Source organism: Cervus canadensis, chromosome 15 (genome assembly GCF_019320065.1).
Source record: "Cervus canadensis isolate Bull #8, Minnesota chromosome 15, ASM1932006v1, whole genome shotgun sequence".
NCBI classification, from domain to species: domain Eukaryota; kingdom Metazoa; phylum Chordata; class Mammalia; order Artiodactyla; family Cervidae; genus Cervus; species Cervus canadensis.
In genome coordinates, this window is record NC_057400.1 from 50440096 (window position 1) to 50460037 (window position 19942).

At 41.5% G+C, this 19942-nt stretch overlaps 1 protein-coding gene and 1 long non-coding RNA gene across 12 annotated transcripts in view; one reads left to right on the top strand and one right to left on the bottom strand.

The window, feature by feature from the left end:
* The window catches only part of ERICH2 (glutamate rich 2), a 34346-nt gene extending 31805 nt beyond the window's left edge, over positions 1–2541 (top strand). For all 11 annotated transcript variants that reach the window (XM_043487965.1, XM_043487954.1, XM_043487961.1 and 8 more), the window contains 2 exons: positions 1657–1728; positions 2346–2541. In XM_043487965.1, coding sequence (XP_043343900.1) covers positions 1657–1728; positions 2346–2464 — 191 coding nt within the window. In that variant the 3' untranslated portion in view covers positions 2465–2541. The remainder of the gene's footprint in view (positions 1–1656; positions 1729–2345) is intronic.
* LOC122453786 lies at positions 2383–18731 on the bottom strand. The gene is made up of 3 exons (XR_006273174.1): positions 18412–18731; positions 17936–18073; positions 2383–2513 (listed from the first exon to the last, which is right to left on the bottom strand). It is a non-coding gene; the product is annotated as an uncharacterized LOC122453786 (long non-coding RNA).
* Positions 18732–19942: the final 1211 nt, after the last annotated feature.

Here is a 19942-nt window from a genome sequence, read left to right on the forward strand (position 1 = left end):
TATGGGGGCATCCCTGGTGGCTCAGTGATAAAGAATCTCCTGCAATGCTGGAGACTGGGTTCGATCCCTGGTCGGGAAGAACCCCTGGAGGAGGAAATGGCAATCCATTCCAGTATTCTTGCCTGGAAAATCCCATGGACAGAAGAACCTGGTAGGCTACAGTCCATGCGATCACAAGAGTTGGACACAACTTAGCAACTAACCCACCACCACTGGGACGGATATTACAGGGCTGAGTTTCAAAGAAGATACTTCCCTCACTCTGAAAACTGACAGCTGCCAGCAGTTTTTGTTAAACCATGAAAATAGCTGATCCCATACTCCCTTCCCATGGAATAATCCTAACTCCAGCATGAAATTTTCTAAGTTGTGTTCCAGGGAATATTAGTTCAAGATTGCTTAATAAATATTCCACCAAGAAGGATTCCAAGGGAATAATAAATTAGGGAAGCCATATTCTCTACTCTGTAAGATACATACTAGTTCTGAGCATATTAATGGCTATGTAAAATCCTGCAGTTGCTCCTTACTGTAAGCTTTGATTAACTTCATTTAACCTAGTTTCCCACATACATATTAACATCTTAAGAAACTAGTGTCTCAAGGAGCAAGTTGGAGAAACTCTACTCTAGGAAGAGGCTTAACCTCAGAAAAAGATTTAGACTGCTAATGATAAGCATGTTTTAGTTCAAGTTAAAATGTGTAAAAGGTCACTTTTATTAAAGCCTTAAAGGATGTATAAATACCCATAGAACCCTTAAAAGCAGGTTCTGAGCAGGCACACACTCATGCTGACCCAGACTGACGGCACATTGTTATGTTAGTGGATTAGAAAATAAAGACATTGGCTTAGTGTGTCAGGATGAAAGTCACATGGGGTGAGGTCCTCTGAGCCACAGGGGCCTAGTTGAACCATCCCACAATTCTCGCTCTTAGCCCGGCGAATAGCACACTTGATGTTTCAGTGCCCCCTGGGGGCCATCAAGATATTACACAGAAGTCACTGCATTCAATGGATGATGCAGAATAATGAATACACCTCAAGGCAGGTAAGAAGATGGCAGAGAGAGATCAGTACAGCAGGATCTGAAAAAATAAGTTAACTAGTGTAGAAAACTCTGAAACAAAATGTATAAAGCTTTCTGGCTTCTAGGACATTGGTAACATACCAACAAGCCTAAAAAATTCTATTGATTTAGTCCAAAGGAAAGAGGACCCATTCACATACAGGATCAGCAAAAAGGAATAAATAGCACTTAAAAACAATGGATCCTACGAAGAGGTGAGAATAGTGTTAAGTAGGTGATGACTGGGTGTCATTAGCAAAGTCTCCATGTATTACAGGATTTGTACCTTGTTTGGGGAATGATTGTAGTCAAGAAACAGCATGGCTAAAGCCTTTGAGGGATGTCTCACAGTGATGGAGATTGCATTTTTTGGACAGGTGGTAGAAAATATAATAAGGATTATTTCCCTTGCAAAGTACCTAAGATAAGTAGAGCATTTTCTCTGTGCTTGGATGTTCCTGTGGTATAATTGTGGGTGTTTTTGCTTTGTGCATTTTCACTTAACTGACAGTTTCAATCTCATACTGAAGAGGTTGTTTGCTGAAACACTTTAAACGTTAATAACACGCATTCTGTTGTCCATTTGCAGTCCTAATCTATGAACCAGAAAATCCTGAGGCCAAGGAGTTTTTCTCACTGATTGAAGAAATGCTGCTGATGGGTAAATTTAAAAATTGAAATTCCTTCTTCCTCATAGAATTATGACCAGTCACTATTTAAAAATCCATTATCCCAGGAAACTGGCAAAGTACATCCTCAGGAAGTAGTTAAGAAAAGGCGAAATGATTATCACAGATGGTTTCATGAAACCAGCTTGTCCTCTATGGATGGTCACGATGACTCCATTTCCTCTGTGGGGTGGAACCGCCCAAGCAGCTCAGGCTCCCTGGGCAGACAGTATTGTGCACTGACAGAGTCCCCAGAGGGAACAGTTCCTGCTGATACCCCAGGAACTGAAAGGGTTATCCCACGGTTCCCAGCAAAGTCTGTACCCTCTACATTACCCTGAATCTCACTTTACTCTTATTCTATTTAAGTAAGAAGTTGACAGTAATGAAAAAAAATTTATAGACCAATGTTTTAAATATATTTTTAATCCACGAACATCTTTATGCCAGTAAAAATATGTTCTTTGTACCACTGCTTTGACCCTCAGCTCAGTTCTCACATTCTAAAACTATGTCTTTCTTGATGGAGGGGGAAACAAGGAGGATTATGATTTTTCAGGGTAGAAATATTAAGAAATATTTTAAACAAGTCTCTTCCTTTCTGTGGCAGAGAAAGCACAAAATCTTGAGGAAGAGGATGACGAGAGTGAAGACAACAATAGTGAGAGTGAAGGAGGGAGCACTGAGGATCCAAGCGAAGAGAGCTCTGATGAGTGTGAAGATGGGTGACGATAACTGCTGCTATAGTTTAATCTTCATGTGTGTTCATTACTGTATACTGTGGAAATATAAAGAAGAGAGCTGCATTTCAGTCTAATTGTTCTTTATTTGGCATAGCGTTCCTTTAATTTATCCATATTAACTTGAGCTCCTTCTTAATAGTTAGATTTCAACTCAATGTGAGCTACTCAGAAAGGGAAATAGTCATTGAAAACACTTAAAAGCACTAACAATGTGCCAGGTATTGTTGTATACACATTAATTTGTTGAATCCAACAAAACCATGCGAATAACACTTATCATTGTCCCCATTTGACAGATGAGAAAACTGAGGCACATACAGAGTGGGTCATTTGCCCAGCATCATATCCCTGTTGATCAGTAAAGCCTTGATTTTTATACGAACATTATGGCTCCAGAAGCATACTCCTAGTCCCTACCATGTCCAGGCACTTTTATTTATATCACTTATTTCATGTTTTTTATAGCATGTATCAGTACCTGAAATTCTTATTTACTTTTTTTTAGAGTTTTTATTTGTACTGGAGTATATTTGATTTGCAATGTTGTTTTAGGTGTACAGCAAAGTGATTCAATTATTCAGATTCATACACCTATTTGTTTTTTAATTCTTTTCCCATTTAGGTTATTACGGAGTATTGAGCAGAGTTCACTGTGCTTATACAGTAGGTTTTTGTTGGTTATCAATTTTAAATATAGTGGTGTGTATATATGTCAATCCCAAACTTCCAATTTATCCCTCCCCCAACTTGTTCTTTTTATCTTTTCCCTTCTTGTCAGAAAATGTAACCTCCACATAAGCAGGACTTTGTCTTTTTTACCATTATATCACTAGCAACTGGACATGTGCCTGGAAAATAATGGGATGTGTATACCAAGTGAATGAATGAACTGAAAGTTAAGGACAATGTTTATATTCTTTCTTAAAACATTTATAAGACTTTATTACACTTTTATGTATCTGTTACATTATTTTTCTGATTCTGTATTCCTTGATGAATTTCTGCCACCTTCGAACTAGGTTATAAGGTAACTGAGGTAAAAATGAGAAAAATATTCCTAAATAATTTGTTTTGAGTGTGCCAATCTGATTTGGGGCTAGGCAGTTTGAGTTTTTATTCTTATATCAGCACAATATCACGTCATATCCAAAATGCTTGAAGCATAATTCATTCTTTGAGCATTTTGTAGCATGCTAACGTTCAGAGGAAGAAATCCTGCTGCACCATTTTTATAGAACTATCTGAAAGAAGTAAAGACAGGTATGTATAATCATCTAGTTGCATAACTAGTTGGATAGCACCACAGGGCTGGCTGACAGAGGCCACAAGAACTGCTTGTTCTTTTCATTTGTAGGTTGTTTGTTATTCCTCCTATAACCACCACCATATGTTGATCAGGGCTTCCTTGGTGGCTCAGACAGTAAAGAATGCCTGCAATGCAGAAGACCTGGGTTCGAATCCCCTGGAGGAGAGCATGGCAACCCACTCCAGTATTCTTGCCTGGAGAATTCCATGGACAGAGGAGCCTGACAGGCTACAGTCCAAGGGGTCGCAAAGATCCGGACACAACTGACCAACTAAGCATATGTCGATCTAATGCCACTTACCTGACTTTGGAGTTCTCCCCATAAGAGGTTTTTTAAATATCCTAAAACTGATATTGCAGACTAAATGAATTACACTGGTAAAATTTTAGTTTTAAAAGGCCAGGAAGGTTCTGAGGAAGAAGCTCTCTGAATAAAAAGTCATGATATCATAAGTCATATTATAGCTAAATCTAAGAATTTTTGAAGTTTGATCATGCAGAATAATCCGTATTTATGGCTATGTACCCTTTATTCACAGTCTTCATCCTACTTGCACTCCTTACTCAGTGTAATTCAGGGTGTTGGCCTAACCTGACATAGGCATGCACATCTGAATGTGGTAGCTAAATAATAGAATAGCCAAACATAATCTGCAAAGTATTTTTTGTATTATTTTATATAAGCATTTTATATTATTTAATTTACTGGCTTCTCAGTCCTAAGAGCATGTTATTATATTTTCCCTTTTGGTTACACAGATTGAATTTGGGGGTAAAGGCTAACTGCCACTACTGCTAAGTCGCTTCAGCCGTGTCCGACTCTGTGCGACCCCATAGATGGCAGCCCACCAGGCTCCCCCGTCCTTGGGATTCTCCAGGCAAGAACACTGGAGTGGGTTGCCATTTCCTTCTCCAATGCATGAAAGTGAAAAGTGAAAGTGAAGTCGCTCAGTCGTGTCTGACTCTTAGCGACCCCATGGACTGCAGCCTACCAGGCTCCTCCGTCCATGGGATTTTCCAGGCAAGAGTACTGGAGTGGGTTGCCACTGCCTTCTCCCCTAACCATTGGACCACCAGGGAAATCCCTTACCTTCATATTTAAAAACTATTCTTTAATACTGCCATTTTTTTCCTCAAACCTGGTATCTGTGGAAATCCTGTATGTGAATTTCACATAGTGGGAATCAATTAACAAAAATACTTTTTAACCAAAAGTACAGTGGAGGCATAAGTGGTGGCTGGACATTTTGGAAGCCAAATAAACCTTCTCTATTTTACTGGGTATTTTAGAAGCTAAATAAATTTCTTCAATTACCCTGAGCTCCAATTAAAAATGTTTATTTTAAAAACTAAGAAAAAGCCAGTTGTAAAATGGTGACGGGTGAGATACACCAAAATAAATTAACTGCTATGGTTTCAAAAAATAAAACTGCGGGAAAAAGAATTATTTTGTTCATTTTTTCCCTGAGTAGTAAAATAATAACCAAAAATATAACTGGAGTGGTTTCATGATAATTGAAGAATGAAGAAATAATATAAATATGAACTGAATCCTGTTGATTAAAAAGAAGCAATCATATATTACAATAAATCCCTTTAACATAGTAGAGATATACCAGTTTTCAATTCTACCATAATTAGAAGTAAAGTATTAACCCTTACAACACTTCAAGTAGATATATTCAATTTATAGAGCACAAAAAGTTTTTTCTTAAGGAGGAAGGTCAAGCTGAGAATCAGAACTCTTTAGTTTGTCTTAAAAATCCAACGTGATTATAAAGTTATTAAACTCTTATGTCCTACAGGATCACAAAGAACTCAGGTAAATAGGGGTGAAGAGTGCTTGCACTGAGCCGTGGACCCCTGCCACATGCAGGTGTGTGTGTGAACACAGGTGCCATGGGCCCGGTGCAGCGCTTCATCCACACCTGCCTTCTTTGGTTTGTCATCTTCTCTCTTTTTTGAAGAAGAAGAATAAGCTTAAAATGTTAACTGGGGTACTGGAATTCAGACGAGGAAATTAAGACTATGAGATGCTAGGTTATGTTTCAGTATGAGAGATCTAGTGAATCTTGAACCCAGTGTTTCATGTTGCTTCACACATAGCTAAACTGTCGGTGAATCAGCACACAAGCAGTGTCTATGAAGACAGTTCAGTTCCAGACCTGTGCCTTCTTCAGAAAATTACAGTGGTGGGAAGGAACCCAAACAATCAACAGCTTGCAAATGTATGAGAATATCCACTCAATGCACTTAAGATGGAAACCCAATAATATAATTTCATTTATCTATTCAATCAGTATTTACTGAAAGCCTACTACGTCTTCTATGGAGAACAAAACCTGGTCCCTGCTTTTAAAGAGTACTGGTGTAGCTGAAATGCAGGGTGACAGACACTGGCATTGAGGAAGGCCAGGGTGCTAAAGGATAGCACAGGAGGGGCACCTAACCCAGGCCAGGTGTCCAGGGAAAGCATTCAGAGGGATGTGGAGTCTAAGCTGAAAAGATAGAATGAGGAGAAACTAGCTACAAGGAGAGGATGTGGGGAAGAGCGTTCTATTAGTAGATACATCTGAGTCCAGAGAGCAAGTAAGCATGGTTGGATTGCAGAAGGAAAATGGACCAGTTAGAGCCAAGACAGATGAAACTATAGTAATAAAGGGGCTGGGGAATGGAGGCTCTTACAAGCCATATTAAAGTTTGAACTCTATCGTTAAAGTAGTGGGAGGCCATTGAGGGATTTTAAAGAAAATAATGACTGTATTTTGGAAAGAGCATTCTAGTAGCCAGATAGAAAAACATGTTCTCAAACTACAGGTGATGATCCATTGGTCAGTTATGAAATCACTATAGTGAGTCAAAAATATTTGGGTTTCTTAAATACATAAAATACACACATTGCAAAAGAGTATATGGGAATTACAGTTTTGTTCAGAAATTTTTTTGTTCAGAGTTTTTGTGTGTATGTCCTTGATCTTGATGTGAAATGTGTTTCTTCCTAAGGATCTCCATTAAAAAAAAAAAAATTATATGAAGCACAGAGAACAGACTGGAGTGGATTGGAAAGGAAGAGCGTCAGGTATTCCAAATCCCAATCATTTTACAATCATTTAATGCCCTACCCTCCACTGTACTTTCCTCCCTAAGATTCCAGTAGAGAGGGACAGATTGAAGAAAGGGGAATAACTAATGAAGTAAAGACCATCTAATGCCTTGGAGAATGCATATGACATCACGTTAGTGTGTGGCAGTAGGTTCCATCTGCCCCAGCATCCAAATGTGAAGTCAGAATTTGTGGATGCCAAACCACAGATCCAGAGGGCCAATTATTAGTTATACTTGGATTTTTGGCTGCATAGTCAGTCAGCACCCATGATGTTCAAGGATCAACCATATATTATACAAGATGATAACCTACATTCCCTTTAACTGAAGTGTGTTTTTTCCCTTGGTTAATGTAAGGTATATGTGATTTTGATTATTTGCCTGGAATGTTGATCTTGGACAGGTAGGGGTGGGCAGTGGGGAGCATTTAACCAGGGCTTATCATGCCAGAAGTGAAGGAAAGCCTGGATCCACTTGAAATGTTTTGGGGTTCTGGGCAAGTGTCCTATATTGAGAGGTATTGAGAACTCATAAGAGGCAGGTAAGATGTGGCCTCCAAGACCAGTCTAAGGAGGACAGAGGTCTCTCTGATTGGGTTTCCTAATAAACTACCCAGCTGACATGGGATGTAAGTTATAATGCTGGGCTGGGGTGGGGTGGGTGTGCCAGAGTTGGAGAGGCTTGTGAAGTGAAACACTGGGAAACGAGATGGGCTTGGGTAGCTACTGTGCCGAAAGTTTTCACTTTCATCTCAGGTTCAAAGGATTTGTTAAAAGAATAAGCCACTTGTTCTATACAAATGAATAATGCCATTATTTGTTAAAGAATTATCTAGCTTACTTTCAATATACTAACATTAAAAGAAAAGAGAACTAGAAACAGCAGAGGATACATCACCAAATTGGGTTTTGACCAACATCCAGACTCAAACAGTGCTGGGAAGTCCCATGTCACAGCACATATGGAGTCCCAATTGGCAAAAGGTCTCAGGCGGCACATGCCACTCTGTGGCTGAGACTTCAAAGATTGCAGTTCAGGGTTCCCACTTATAATTCCAGCAGGCAAACTGATATTGTCATCGGTCTGTGAGCAAATTTCAGCTCTTTTCATATTAATGCTGTTTGTTTTGTCTTAAAAAAACTCGGAATGTTAAGCCTGGGTTGGCCAGAGCTCCTGCAAGGGCTCAACAATCTCAAGATTTGTCCCTTATCTTATCTATGGTGCTGTAAGTCTTACACTCACAGCCGGCAGTCAGGGCACTCAGGGCTGTGTCCAGGCAGGTTGGAAGCAAGGTCAGAGGCCTGTTCTACTTTGTCTCTGAAGCCTAAACAAGGCTATTTATTTAATTTCCCTAACAGTAGCCTTGTTCAAATGTACCCTTTTGCACCAGGAGACAGCCTATAGCAGGCACTGGTTGATTCCCCCTCCATCCTTTTCAACCTAGGTGATAAATCTAAGATAATTATGGTACTTCCATCCCACTTCCTACTAGTTAGTTTGCAACAGCTTTGAAATGTCACATAAAAATTATATTTTATATATATTTAACAGGTACAACTTGATATACAGTCTGAAATGACTACCACAATCAAGTGAATTAACGTATCTATCACCTCTATGTAGTTACTTGTGTGTGTATGTGTGTGTGTGTGTGTGTGTTGAGAAGATTTAAGATCTATCCTCTTAGCAAATTTCGAGTATGGGCATACCTCAGAGATATTTTGAGTTCAGTTCCAGACAACCACAATAAAGCTAATATCACATTAATGTGAGGCATGTGAAGTTTCTGATTTCCCAGTGCATATAAAAGTTATATTTACCACTATACTGTAGTCTATTAAGTGTGCAGTAACATTATGTATAAAAAATAATATGCATACCTTAATTTAAAATATTGCTAAAAAATGCTAACCATCATCTGAGCCTTCAGCAAGTCATAATCTTTCTTGCTGGTGGAGTTTGAAATATTGCAAAAATTATCAAACGGTGACACAGAGACACAAAGTGAGTGAATGCTGTTGGAAAGATGGCCCTGAAAGACTCACTTGCTGCAGGGTTGCCACAAAGCTTCAGTTTGTGAAAAACGCAGTATCTGTGAAGCACAATAAAATAAGGTAGGCCTGTGTATAATAAGTAACGTTAACTGTTGTCACCATGCTGTACTTTAGATCTCAAGAACTTATTCATCTTGCATAATTGAAACTTTGTACTCTTTGACCAATATCCCTTTACTGCTGGTTATTACTAGACAGGGACAGAACTCAGCCAGTCTCAGCTAATAAAACATGAAACAAGAAAGCATAGAGCCCTCATAGATACCTGCAGCAACTTAGAATCATGGGAGGCTTTATGCTAAAGCCAATGCTAAGAACAGTGGAGGAGAGAAAAGAAGAAACTAGTCCTTGATGACATTTTTAGTGACAGTCAACTCTGGTTTAGTCCATTACCTACCTCTGAATATCCTATGTAAAACAATAAATCTTCTTATTGTAGTTTGTTTCTTATTTTCCATTACTTTGCAGCCAAGAGCATCCTATTGTATGTATCTGCGAAGCATAGCAAGTATAATGACAACATTGACATCCTCTAGGATTGTAAGCCTTACTGGACTCTCTAGGTCACCATCAGGTCCCCGGTGGGTCATGGCCACCCAAAGCAGGAAGAGGAACTGGTCGATCCTTGTGCCAGTTACAGGTGCAGGTAAGTGAAAAGTGGAAATATGAAATCAGCTAGAATGGTTATCTCTGTGTTGTGTAAGTGAGGAGGGGAGGTAGGTAAGAAGAATTTTACTTTTCAATGTATGCATTTTAATTTTTTTCATGAGAGGAAGGGATAGCTAGGAAGTTTGGAACCTATATTACACACTGTTGTATTTAAAATGGATAATCGACAAGGCCCTACTGTATAGCATAGGGAATTGGCTCAATGTTATGTGGCAGCCTGGATGGAAGGGGGGTTGGGGGAGAATGGATACATATATGGCTGAGTCCCTTTGCTCTCCATCTGAAACTATCACAACATTGTTAATTGGCTGTACTCCAGTATAAACTGAGGACTTCCCTGTAGCTGAAATGGTAAAGAACCTGCCTGTGACTCAGGACCCCAGGGTTCAACCCCTGGGTTGGGAAATTCCTCGGGGAAGGGAATGGCAATCCACTCCAGGACCCTTGCCTGGAAAATTCCATGGACAGAGAAGCCTGGCAGGCTACAGTCCGTGGGGTCGCAAAGAGTTGGACACGACTGAGCGACTAACACACACACACACCAATATAAAATTAAAAGTTTAAAAAAAAACTTTTAAATTAAGCCTATACATGAGGTAAGACAAAACCTGGGGGGAAAAAATTAATGAAAATGTTAACCATGATTGCATTTGTGTGATGAGATTATTTCATTTTTGTCTGCTATAAAGTCATATACTTTTTTTTTAAAACAAGCATATATCACTTTAAAGGAAAAAATATAGCTGATTTACAATGTTTTGCTCTTCTTTAAAAAGAAACTTAAAAAGGAAGTTAGAATAAACAACAAGGTGCTACCAAATAGCATACCAAACTATATCTAATCTCTTGGGATAAACCATAATTGAAAAGAATATTAAGAAAAGGATGAATGTATATGTATCACTGAGTCACTGTGCCATACGGCAGAGACTAGCAAAGCATTGTAAATGAACTATACTTCAAACAAATAAACAAAAAAGACCAAGAAAAAGTAAAACTGACCTTAGGAGCAGAAAAGTTTACACAAGGAAGAGAAGAAACAAAGCAATATTCATGAATTGCCTATTGGACATGAGGCATTTTAGCAGGCCTTAGTACACTTTTTGGTGTGCTAGAAGCTTCCGATTAGGATCTGTGTGTGTGTCTGTGCTCAGTCGCTCAGTCATGTCTGACTTTTGCGACCCCATGGACTGTAGCCTGCCAGGTTCCTCTTTCCATGGAGTTTTCCAGGCAAGGATGCTGGAGCTGGTTGCCATTTTCTACTCCAGGGGATCTCCCTGACCCAGGGATCAAACCCACATCTCCTGCATTCCTAGGTGGAGTCTTTTACTGCATCACCTGGGAAACCCAATAAGGACCAACACTAACAAGTAAATAAGTAGGTCATTAAGTTCAGAAAAGATGTCATCTGAGACAGAGATGCTGATCTTCGTAGAACATTAACCACTTAGAACACTCACAAACTGGCTTATTCTTATGCACAGTTGGATAATTTAAATAGAGATCATTGCAAATAATCAGCAGCAGCCTCCTACATCCATTGGATCATCGAAATGATCTGTGGGATCATTGAAAAAGCAAGAGTGTTCCAGAAAAACATCTACTTCTGCTTTATTGACTATGCCAAAGCCTTTGACTGTGTGGACCACAACAGACTCTGGAAAATTCTTCAAGAGATGAGAATACCAGACCACCTGACCCGCCTCCTGAGAAATCTGTATGCAGGTCAGGAAGCAACAGTTAGAACTGGACGTGGAACAACAGACTGGTTCCAAATAGGTAAAGGAGTACGTCAAAGGCTGTATATTGTCACCCTGCTTATTTAACTTATATGCAGAGTACATCATGCAAAACATCAGGCTGGATGAAGCACAAGCTGGAATCAAGATTGCCAGGAGAAATATCAATACCTCAGATATGCAGATGATACCACCCTTATGGCAGAAAGTGAAGAAGGACTAAAGAGCCTCTTGATGAAAGTGAAAGAGGAGAGTCCAAAAGTTGGCTTAAAACTCAGCATTCAGAAAACTAAGATCATGGCATGCAGTCCCATCACTTCCTTTGCAAATAGATGGGGAAACAGTGGAAACAGTGAGAGATTTTATTTGGGGGGGGCTCCAGAATCACTGCAGATGGTGACCGCAGCCATAAAATTAAGACGCTTGCTCCTTGGAAGAAAAGCTATGACCAACCTAGACAACATATTAAAAACCAGAGACATCACTTTGCCAACAAAGGTCCATCTAGTCAAAGCTATGGTTTTTCCAGTAGACATGTATGGATGTGAGAGTTGGACTATAAAGAAAGCTGAGCACTAAAGAATTGATGCTTTTGAACTGTGATATGAGAGAAGACTCAAGAGTCTCTTGGACTATAAGGAGATCCAACCAGTCCATCCTAAAGGAAAACAGACCTGAATATTCAGTGGAAAGACTGATGTTGAAGCTGAAACTCCAATACTTTGGCCACCTGATGTGAAGAGCTGACTCATTTGAAAAGACCCTGATGCTGGGAAAGATTGAGGGCACAGGAGAAGGGGACGATGGAGGATGAGATGGCTGGATGGCATCACCAACTCAATGGACATGACTTTAAGTAGACTCCGGGAGTTGGTGATGGACAGGGAGGCCTGGCATGCTGCAGTCCACGGGGTCACAAAGAGTTGGACACGACTGAGCAACTGAACTGAACCGAGCCTCCGAAAGCCCTTATTTTCTTAGAATTGATTATGTAGTTCCTATTATTGTGTGACTACAAAAGAAAGTTTTAATAGTTGGTTAACTTTCCTGAGCTCTTTCCTGCCTTTTTTGAACACTTAGCTTGCCTTCTCTTCTACTCTGTAACAAGTCTTTTGGTGTTTCATGCCCCTAGGTCCCTAAATGTATCTTTCCCTCAAAGAAAAATTATTCTATGTCTTGCCATGAAAAGGATTACTTGAAAACAATCATTCTGTAAAGAAGATAAGTTTCACAGTTCCCTGTCTACCACTGGACAGTGTGATAGGAGGAAAGATTCTTCCCCATCATAACAGGCACCAAATTCAGTTTCTTCCTGATGGCAGCCGAAGAACTGAGCCAAATGTAGGGCAGAATACTTAAATCAGCAGACAACTTCGTCAGCCTATAGCCACCTTCCCTTAGCTCACATTCCACCAGTGCAAGAAAATAAAAGGGAAAAATGTTAAAAATCCTATGTACTAAATGAACTTACAAGAATATTTTTGAGAAACTTGACTCAAAACTGAAACTTGCTAAATTGAGTCACCTTTTGTCACCTATTAAAACAGTGGTTCATATACTGGCTGCTCCTTCATAGGCTAGTTGAAGTCTCCTAAGTGGTTCTGACTTTGGGGGATTTATTTTCATCCTTGTCTACTTTTTCTTCTCACCTCCTTTTGTAAATCCAGATGAAGAAAATGATGCAAAACAACTGCCTATATTCATTCTGTAGGCGCTAGCTGCCTTCCAGATGGCCACCTGAAGATCGTAGGAATATACTCTCTATTCAGCTGCACAAAATATAAAAACCAGCCAAATATGCATAGGGTGGTTATAGTGTCCAAGAACCATTCTGTGCTGGGGATACATTGGTATAAAAAGAAGTTCCTTTACTCACAAAGCTTGTGTTTTAGTGAGAAGAAAGAAGAAATACATACACTATGTCAAGTGGTTAAAAAAAAAAGTGCTATAGGAAAAAAATAATAGGGAGTGCCAAGACTAGGGGAGATCTGTAATTTTAAGTAGAAGGATAAAGGAAGGGCATCAAGAAAATTTTTGAACACTTGAGCAAAGACCAGAATGAGAAGGAAAAATCCTATGGAACATGGGGAAAGAGCTTTCCAAGCAGAGGAATATTTATTGCAAAGTCCCTGAGGCGGGAACATGCCAAAAATGTTCAAGAAACAACAATAAAGCCAGCATCCCTGGGGGCAGAGTGAAGACTTCAGCACAAAACTGGCTCCCTTTTACCCCTTCTCTGCTGAGTCTGAAGAATCAAAACTCTGTAGATTAAAAAACCTCTAAACTACTAAAGAGGAAGCCCTCGAGTCCATGTCAAGGGATGGTGAAGCTCTACTGAAATGGGCAACAAAATAAAACACATATTAGGCTTAGTCTCCAAGGAGAAAATATTTAAATGGATCAAAATCACTGCTGAACTAAGGGGAAGGAATAGGAGCAGGAATTGACATACACCGAAAGCCATAAACTGGGCACCACTGAACTTGTGAACATGGGTTTTATGGACATCAAACAGGATAGCCCAAAAGCTAATATTAGCTCCCATTTTACTGATGAGAAAACTTAGAGCATTTAAATAATAGCTGATAAATAGAATTCAGATTTGAATTCAAGTCTGAATATCTTTAAAGTTTTTGCTTTTCTTCCTGTAACACACTGCCTTGACTCAAAAGGTCCTCGAGTCCATAGCATTCACAACAGAAAATTCCCCTGTGAGAGGGATCATGAAACACTACTAATTAATTATTTCAGATGAATGAAGTCTTATCCAGTCTCATCTGATACCCCACCCCTCCCATCATGGGAATGCAAAGAGATTAAGTGATTTTCCAAGGTCAAATGGTTGTTAGGAGGGAGAGCTGGAAGGTCTCACTGAGCAGTGCACAGGGCGCTGAGACTGAAGAAAGAATAGTTTCCAGTCCAATTCTCAGTAAGTGTGTGCTCCGGGAAATCCTGAAACTTATCCGGACTTCAGTTTCCTCATCTTCAAAGTAGAGGATCGTGGGTGATAATTAAATGAGAGTTCAGACAATGAACATATCACATAATTTCCATGAGATAGATTTTTCACCTCTGTAACTATTTCTATAGTCATGATCCTAAAGTCAGAGACAGACACTGAGACGGAGACAGACAGAGGTCTCTGACATGCCCCTACCCTCTTCCACCACCACCACCACAAGAAGTAGGTCAGACTGGGACCCCACTCCCTTCCAGCACCACCACTAGCAGGCCACACTGGGCCCAACCGGGGCTTTCCAATAGTAAAGAGTTCACCAATGCAGGAGATGTTAAGAGTTGGGGGTTTGATCCTTGGGTCAGGGAGATCCCCTGGAATAGGAACTGGCAATCCACTCTGGTATTCTTGCCTGGAAAAATTCCATGGACAGAGAAGCCTGTTGGGTTATAGTCCATGGAGTCTCAAAGAGTTCAAGACAACTGAACACGCACATGCACAGGGCCCACCCACAAGAAGTAATCCTAGGCAGCCAATTCCAAGGCCATTCTCTGTGTCCAACCTTGGTTCTCCCTGGTCAGTGCTGTATTTGTCCATTACTTCCACAGAAATGATGCATCACACGTTAACTCATGGATCTGCAGTTCAGCTCCATTTCTGTGTCCAAAGCAACTTACATGGCCAAGTCCTTATCAAAGTTGGTGGGGATGGGCAAGAAGGAGTCGGGGTGAAGAGTACACAGTTCAGATTTAGAGAAGAGGAAACGTTTTACCAGTTCAAGTCTTCCCATGCTCCAATGCATGTAGGTGGTTTATCCCTAGCTATGTAGTTGAGACAATGTGCCTGTCAGTTCAGTTCAGTTCAGTCGCTCAGTCGTGTCCGACTCTTTGCGACCCCATGAATCGCAGCACGCCAGGCCTCCCTGTCCATCACCACCTCCTGGAGTCCACCCAAACCCATGTCCATCAAGTCGGTGATACCATCTAGCCATCTCATCCTCTGTCGTCCCCTTCTCCTCCTGCCCCCAATCCTTCCCAGTATTAGGGTCTTTTCTAATGAGTCAACTCTTTGCACAAGGTGGCCAAAGTATTGGAGTTTCAGCTTCAACATCAGTCCTTCCAATGAACACCCAGGACTGATCTCCTTTAGGATGGACTGGTTGGATCTCTTTGCAGTCCAAGGGACTTTCAAGAGTCTTCCCCAACACCACAGTTCAAAAGCATCAAATCTTCAGCGCTCAGCTTTCTTCACAGTCCAACTCTCACATCCATATATGACCACTGGAAAAACCATAGCCTTGACTAGACGGACCTTTGTTGGCAAAGTGATGTCTCTGCTTTTAAATATGCTATCCAGGTTGGTCATAACTTTCCTTCCAATAAGTAAGCTTCTTTTAATTTCATGGCTGCAATCACCATCTGCAGTGATTTTGGAGCCCAAAAAATAAAGTCTGACACTGTTTCCACTGTTTCCCCATCTATTTCCCATGAAGTGATGGGACCAGATGCCCTATTAGTTTTCTGAATGTTGAGCTTTAAGCCAACTTTTTCACTCTCCTGCTTCACTTTCATCAAGAGACTTTTTAGTTCCTCTTCACTTTCTGCCATAAGGGTGGTGTCGTCTGCATATCTGAAGTTATTGATACCTGGCAATCTTGATTCTAGCTTGTGCTTCTTCCAGCCCAGCGTTTCTCATGATGTACTCTGCATATAAGTTAAATAAGCAGGGTGACAATATACAGCCTTGACGTACTCCTTTTCCTATTTGGAATCAGGAGCTGCCTATAGTCTATAATGTGCCTATAGCCCCAGTGAAAAGATACTGATTATCATTTAATCTGCGTATTTAGGAGCTTCTTGAGATTTTACCTTCTTGTAGATCTAAAGGATCCCTGACTTACCCAGAGGTAGAGAAAACAAGACATCAGCCATGCACCCAAGAGAAAGATAGAAGGAGCTCCCAAGGCACTGATTTGCAGCTGACACAGTTGAGAACCTTAGGTGTGAGCTCTTACTTGTTAACAAGAAAGAAACTGAGTTAGAACAGTAATGATGAACCCCACCTGTTAAGGTTCTGTTTTCTTCCCTGAGTAACTGGCCCAGGATTAGGCCAGATAGGGAAGGAATCTGATCAAGAATAGAAATTTAAGTTGTCAGATTCTCTTCAACTAAGTCAGAACCTTCCAGAAAGAACCTCTCACAAGCAGTAGTCCTAGGCACCTAATTCTGAAAACAAGGGCTAAATACCTGTTGTTCTAAACAGTTCAAGAGCTTTTACATTGAAAAAAAAATACAGTTGACCCAGTCGTAGGACACAGATTTGAACTGTGAGTGTCCACTTAGATGAGAATTTTTTCAATAATAAATACTATCAGTTCAGTTCAGTCGCTCAGCCGTGTCCGACTCTTTGTGACCCCATGAATCGCAGCACGCCAGGCCTCCCTGTCCATCACCAACTCCTGGAGTTTACTCAAACTCATGCCCATCGAGTCGGTGATGCCATCCAGCCATACTATAGTACTACACAATTCCAGGTTGGTTGAAAGTGTGAATGCAGAATCTAGGATACAAAGGAACCATGGACGTTGAGAAATTCTGTATATGGGGACTGTATGTTATATGTGGATTTTCCACTGTGAGGAGGGCCAGCACTCCAGTCCCCAGTGGTCCTTCAAGCCTCAACTGTATTGCTATTACATACTGTTTGACTAAAAAGCATCTTATATAGGAAATCATCTTTCTTGCATCCCATTCATTTGCTGCTGCTGCTGCTAAGTCACTTCAGTCATGTCCGACTCTGTGTGACCCTATAGACGGCAGCCCACCAGGCTCCCCCGTCCCTGGGATTCTCCAGGCAAGAGCACTGGAGTGGGTTGCCATTTCCTTCTCCAGTGCAGGAAAGTGAAAAATGAAAGTGAAGTTGCTCAGCCGTGTCCAACTCTGCGACCCCATGGACTGCAAGCTACCAGGCCCCTCCGTCCATGGGATTTTCCAGGCAAGAGTACTGGAGTGGGTTGCCATTGCCTTCTCCAAGTTTCTGTTAAGAGAATTGAAAACAGATACATTTTCGAAAGTCTGTCAGAATTGCAGTTAAAGACTGTTACTTCCTTGGTGTCCTGTTTTACAGTGAAACACCTTGCCTAGTACCAGAGTTTCTGTCCTGAGGCTACCTTTAAAGAGCAGTTTTGTGGGAAAGAATCAGATACTTTACATCCCTTTCTCTTTCACCAAAGGGACAGAGATCCTGAGTGTGTCCGTCCACTTCCGGCAGCCTCTCTAAGCATTAAAAAGAGGGAAAAAAAGACCCTGCTTTGTGAAATATGGCAGAGTGTGAGTGCGAACTGGAAAGGGCCTGCCAGCAGCAGTTTTCCTTCAAGCACTACTCTCTAAGGGAACCCGTTGTTCCCCGTCAGAAGTTGTAATCTGTCGCCATCTGGTGGTCCCTCCGTCCACCAGATGTTTGAAATAGCGAGAATTGGGCGTCTTAAAATGTGCAAAAGATTTGCCCAAATACAAATTACTCTATCCCCTTTGATTAATTTCTTTATTATTAGAATATTTACACCTTCAGAAAGGGACCATGTGACCGAAAGGGAAGGGACCATGTGACCATTATTTGAGGAACTCACCACTGTTCTTTAGAAGAAAAGGTTGCAATTTCCGGAGTCCTCTCGGCTGGGTTCAATTCCGGCTGGAATTCTCTCTCTCTCTGGCCACAACTTTTAACCCTTTCCTGTCTTTCAGGGGTGAGTGTCTTCCAGGGGTGCCTGTTGTGAGTAGGGGTGTCGATTTAGCTATGGTTCCCAAGGAAAGTCCAGAATGAACTATCTTTAAAGTACACAATCGCACCGAATTCGCTCTCACTTAAGAAAAGCTGAGTGTACGGTTAACAACGCTTCCCACAGCCCTCGTCTCGGGAGACAGACGTTTAAACGGTGAGCACTGCCATCCCCCGCCCCCCACCTTTTTGGTCATAAATTAGATGCTTAAAATAGACTTAACGAGCAGGCAAAAATGAATTCACAATGTGGCTCCAAAATTACCTTTTCTGATGGCTAAAAATGCTAAATGCGTCAAAAAAGATTGACGTTTCATATTTACTCACCTTGACGTGGATCATATTTTACGCATAGAAATCTCCCCCGCAGCCCATTCGGGTGCCCCTTCCACTCCTTACTTCACCCACTCCTTTTTTCCTTTGCCGAAAGGTTTGGCTCCAAGTCCACTTGGAGTATCTTTAAACCTCCCAGAGAAGGGGCACTGTGGGCGGAGGGTCATGTTCCCAAGCCCCAGGCATCCTTGACCTAAAGGCAAGTTGTCTTCTGAAGACACAATCGAGTAGCCGGAGCTGCAGGCTAGCAAAACCTCCGCGCCCGGAAGAGAGAGACCAGAGGGGTCGCACTCGCCGCCTCTTTCTTCTGCCTCTGGGCATCTTGTTCCCATTTCTTCAAAGTGCTAAATCTTAGATCAAACGCAAACGAAACAGCTGGGCGGACACCACTCTTTTCCGGGCCACCCCTCACCACCGGTTCGAGTCCCTAGAGAGGATATCTTTTTACCACCCCCATTATCCAGGGCATCTTCCCCCGGAAGTAATAAAACATAAAAAGAGTGGAAAAATATAAACAAAAATATAGATCCCAAATGTTCTGAAGAGCCAAAAGACAACCACAACCACCCTCCTTGCATATTCTTACTGGATAGGCAAGAAGGGGGCGAGGTACTCCACCATCACCACCACCACCCCGCCCCAACAGGGGAAAACAAACCCAACATTTACTGCCGGGAGGCGGATGGTGCGAGGGAGGCGAGTTTGCTAAATCCTGGCGACCTAAGCCGAAGAACTGGAGGCTTCAGCGTCCAAATCGTGGGCTCTGTCCTTGGTGCTGAAAGAGCTGTGCCCTACGTCCGAACTCGCTGTGCTGAAACTGTGGAATTCTGGGCCCTCAGGTCTTTACCATCTCCGCTGAGCCCAAGAGCCTGGGTTGGAGTGGAAGATAATTGGAAACCAAACCAAACCCACGAAGTCCCCAAGACTGTTTCTCTCCCCTCCTAACTGGAATGTCCATGAATGCAGGGATAATATAAGTTGCCAAGACAGTGCAAGTTCCCTGAAAACAGTGCCTGACTCCAAACATGTGATTAATAAACATTTAACATATTACTAATATCTAATTAAACATTTTAAAATTAAGGACAAGCAGGAGACTTCATTCCTCCTTTCCATCTATATAAAGGAGAAAGGGATGGATATCCTCGCAGCTGGACGGTCTCAGCTTTAATTTGCGATACACAGTCCTGTAGATTTCTTTCTAAGGCGAGATTATTTTATTGGCTAAAACGTTAGAGGTGAGCGTTTTGGACACAGAAATCAGAAGAGGGAGTGGTTGGAAATGTCTGAGGCCACAGGTGAATGTAAACAAATCTTCCTTTCTGGGGAACCTCGGGTCTTGGGAGAAGGTGGAAGGGACAGAAGGTGAGCAGGCGTCTTCCTAGTACAGCACACCCTGAGAGGCGCCTCCTCCGGCTGGCCTCCTAGCCCCAGAGCATCTTGAATGATTTACCCCTAGCACCCGGGTGCCTGATTGACGCAACCATTTCTTTTAGGGAGACCTGAGGAGGGGGCGTGGGTGGAA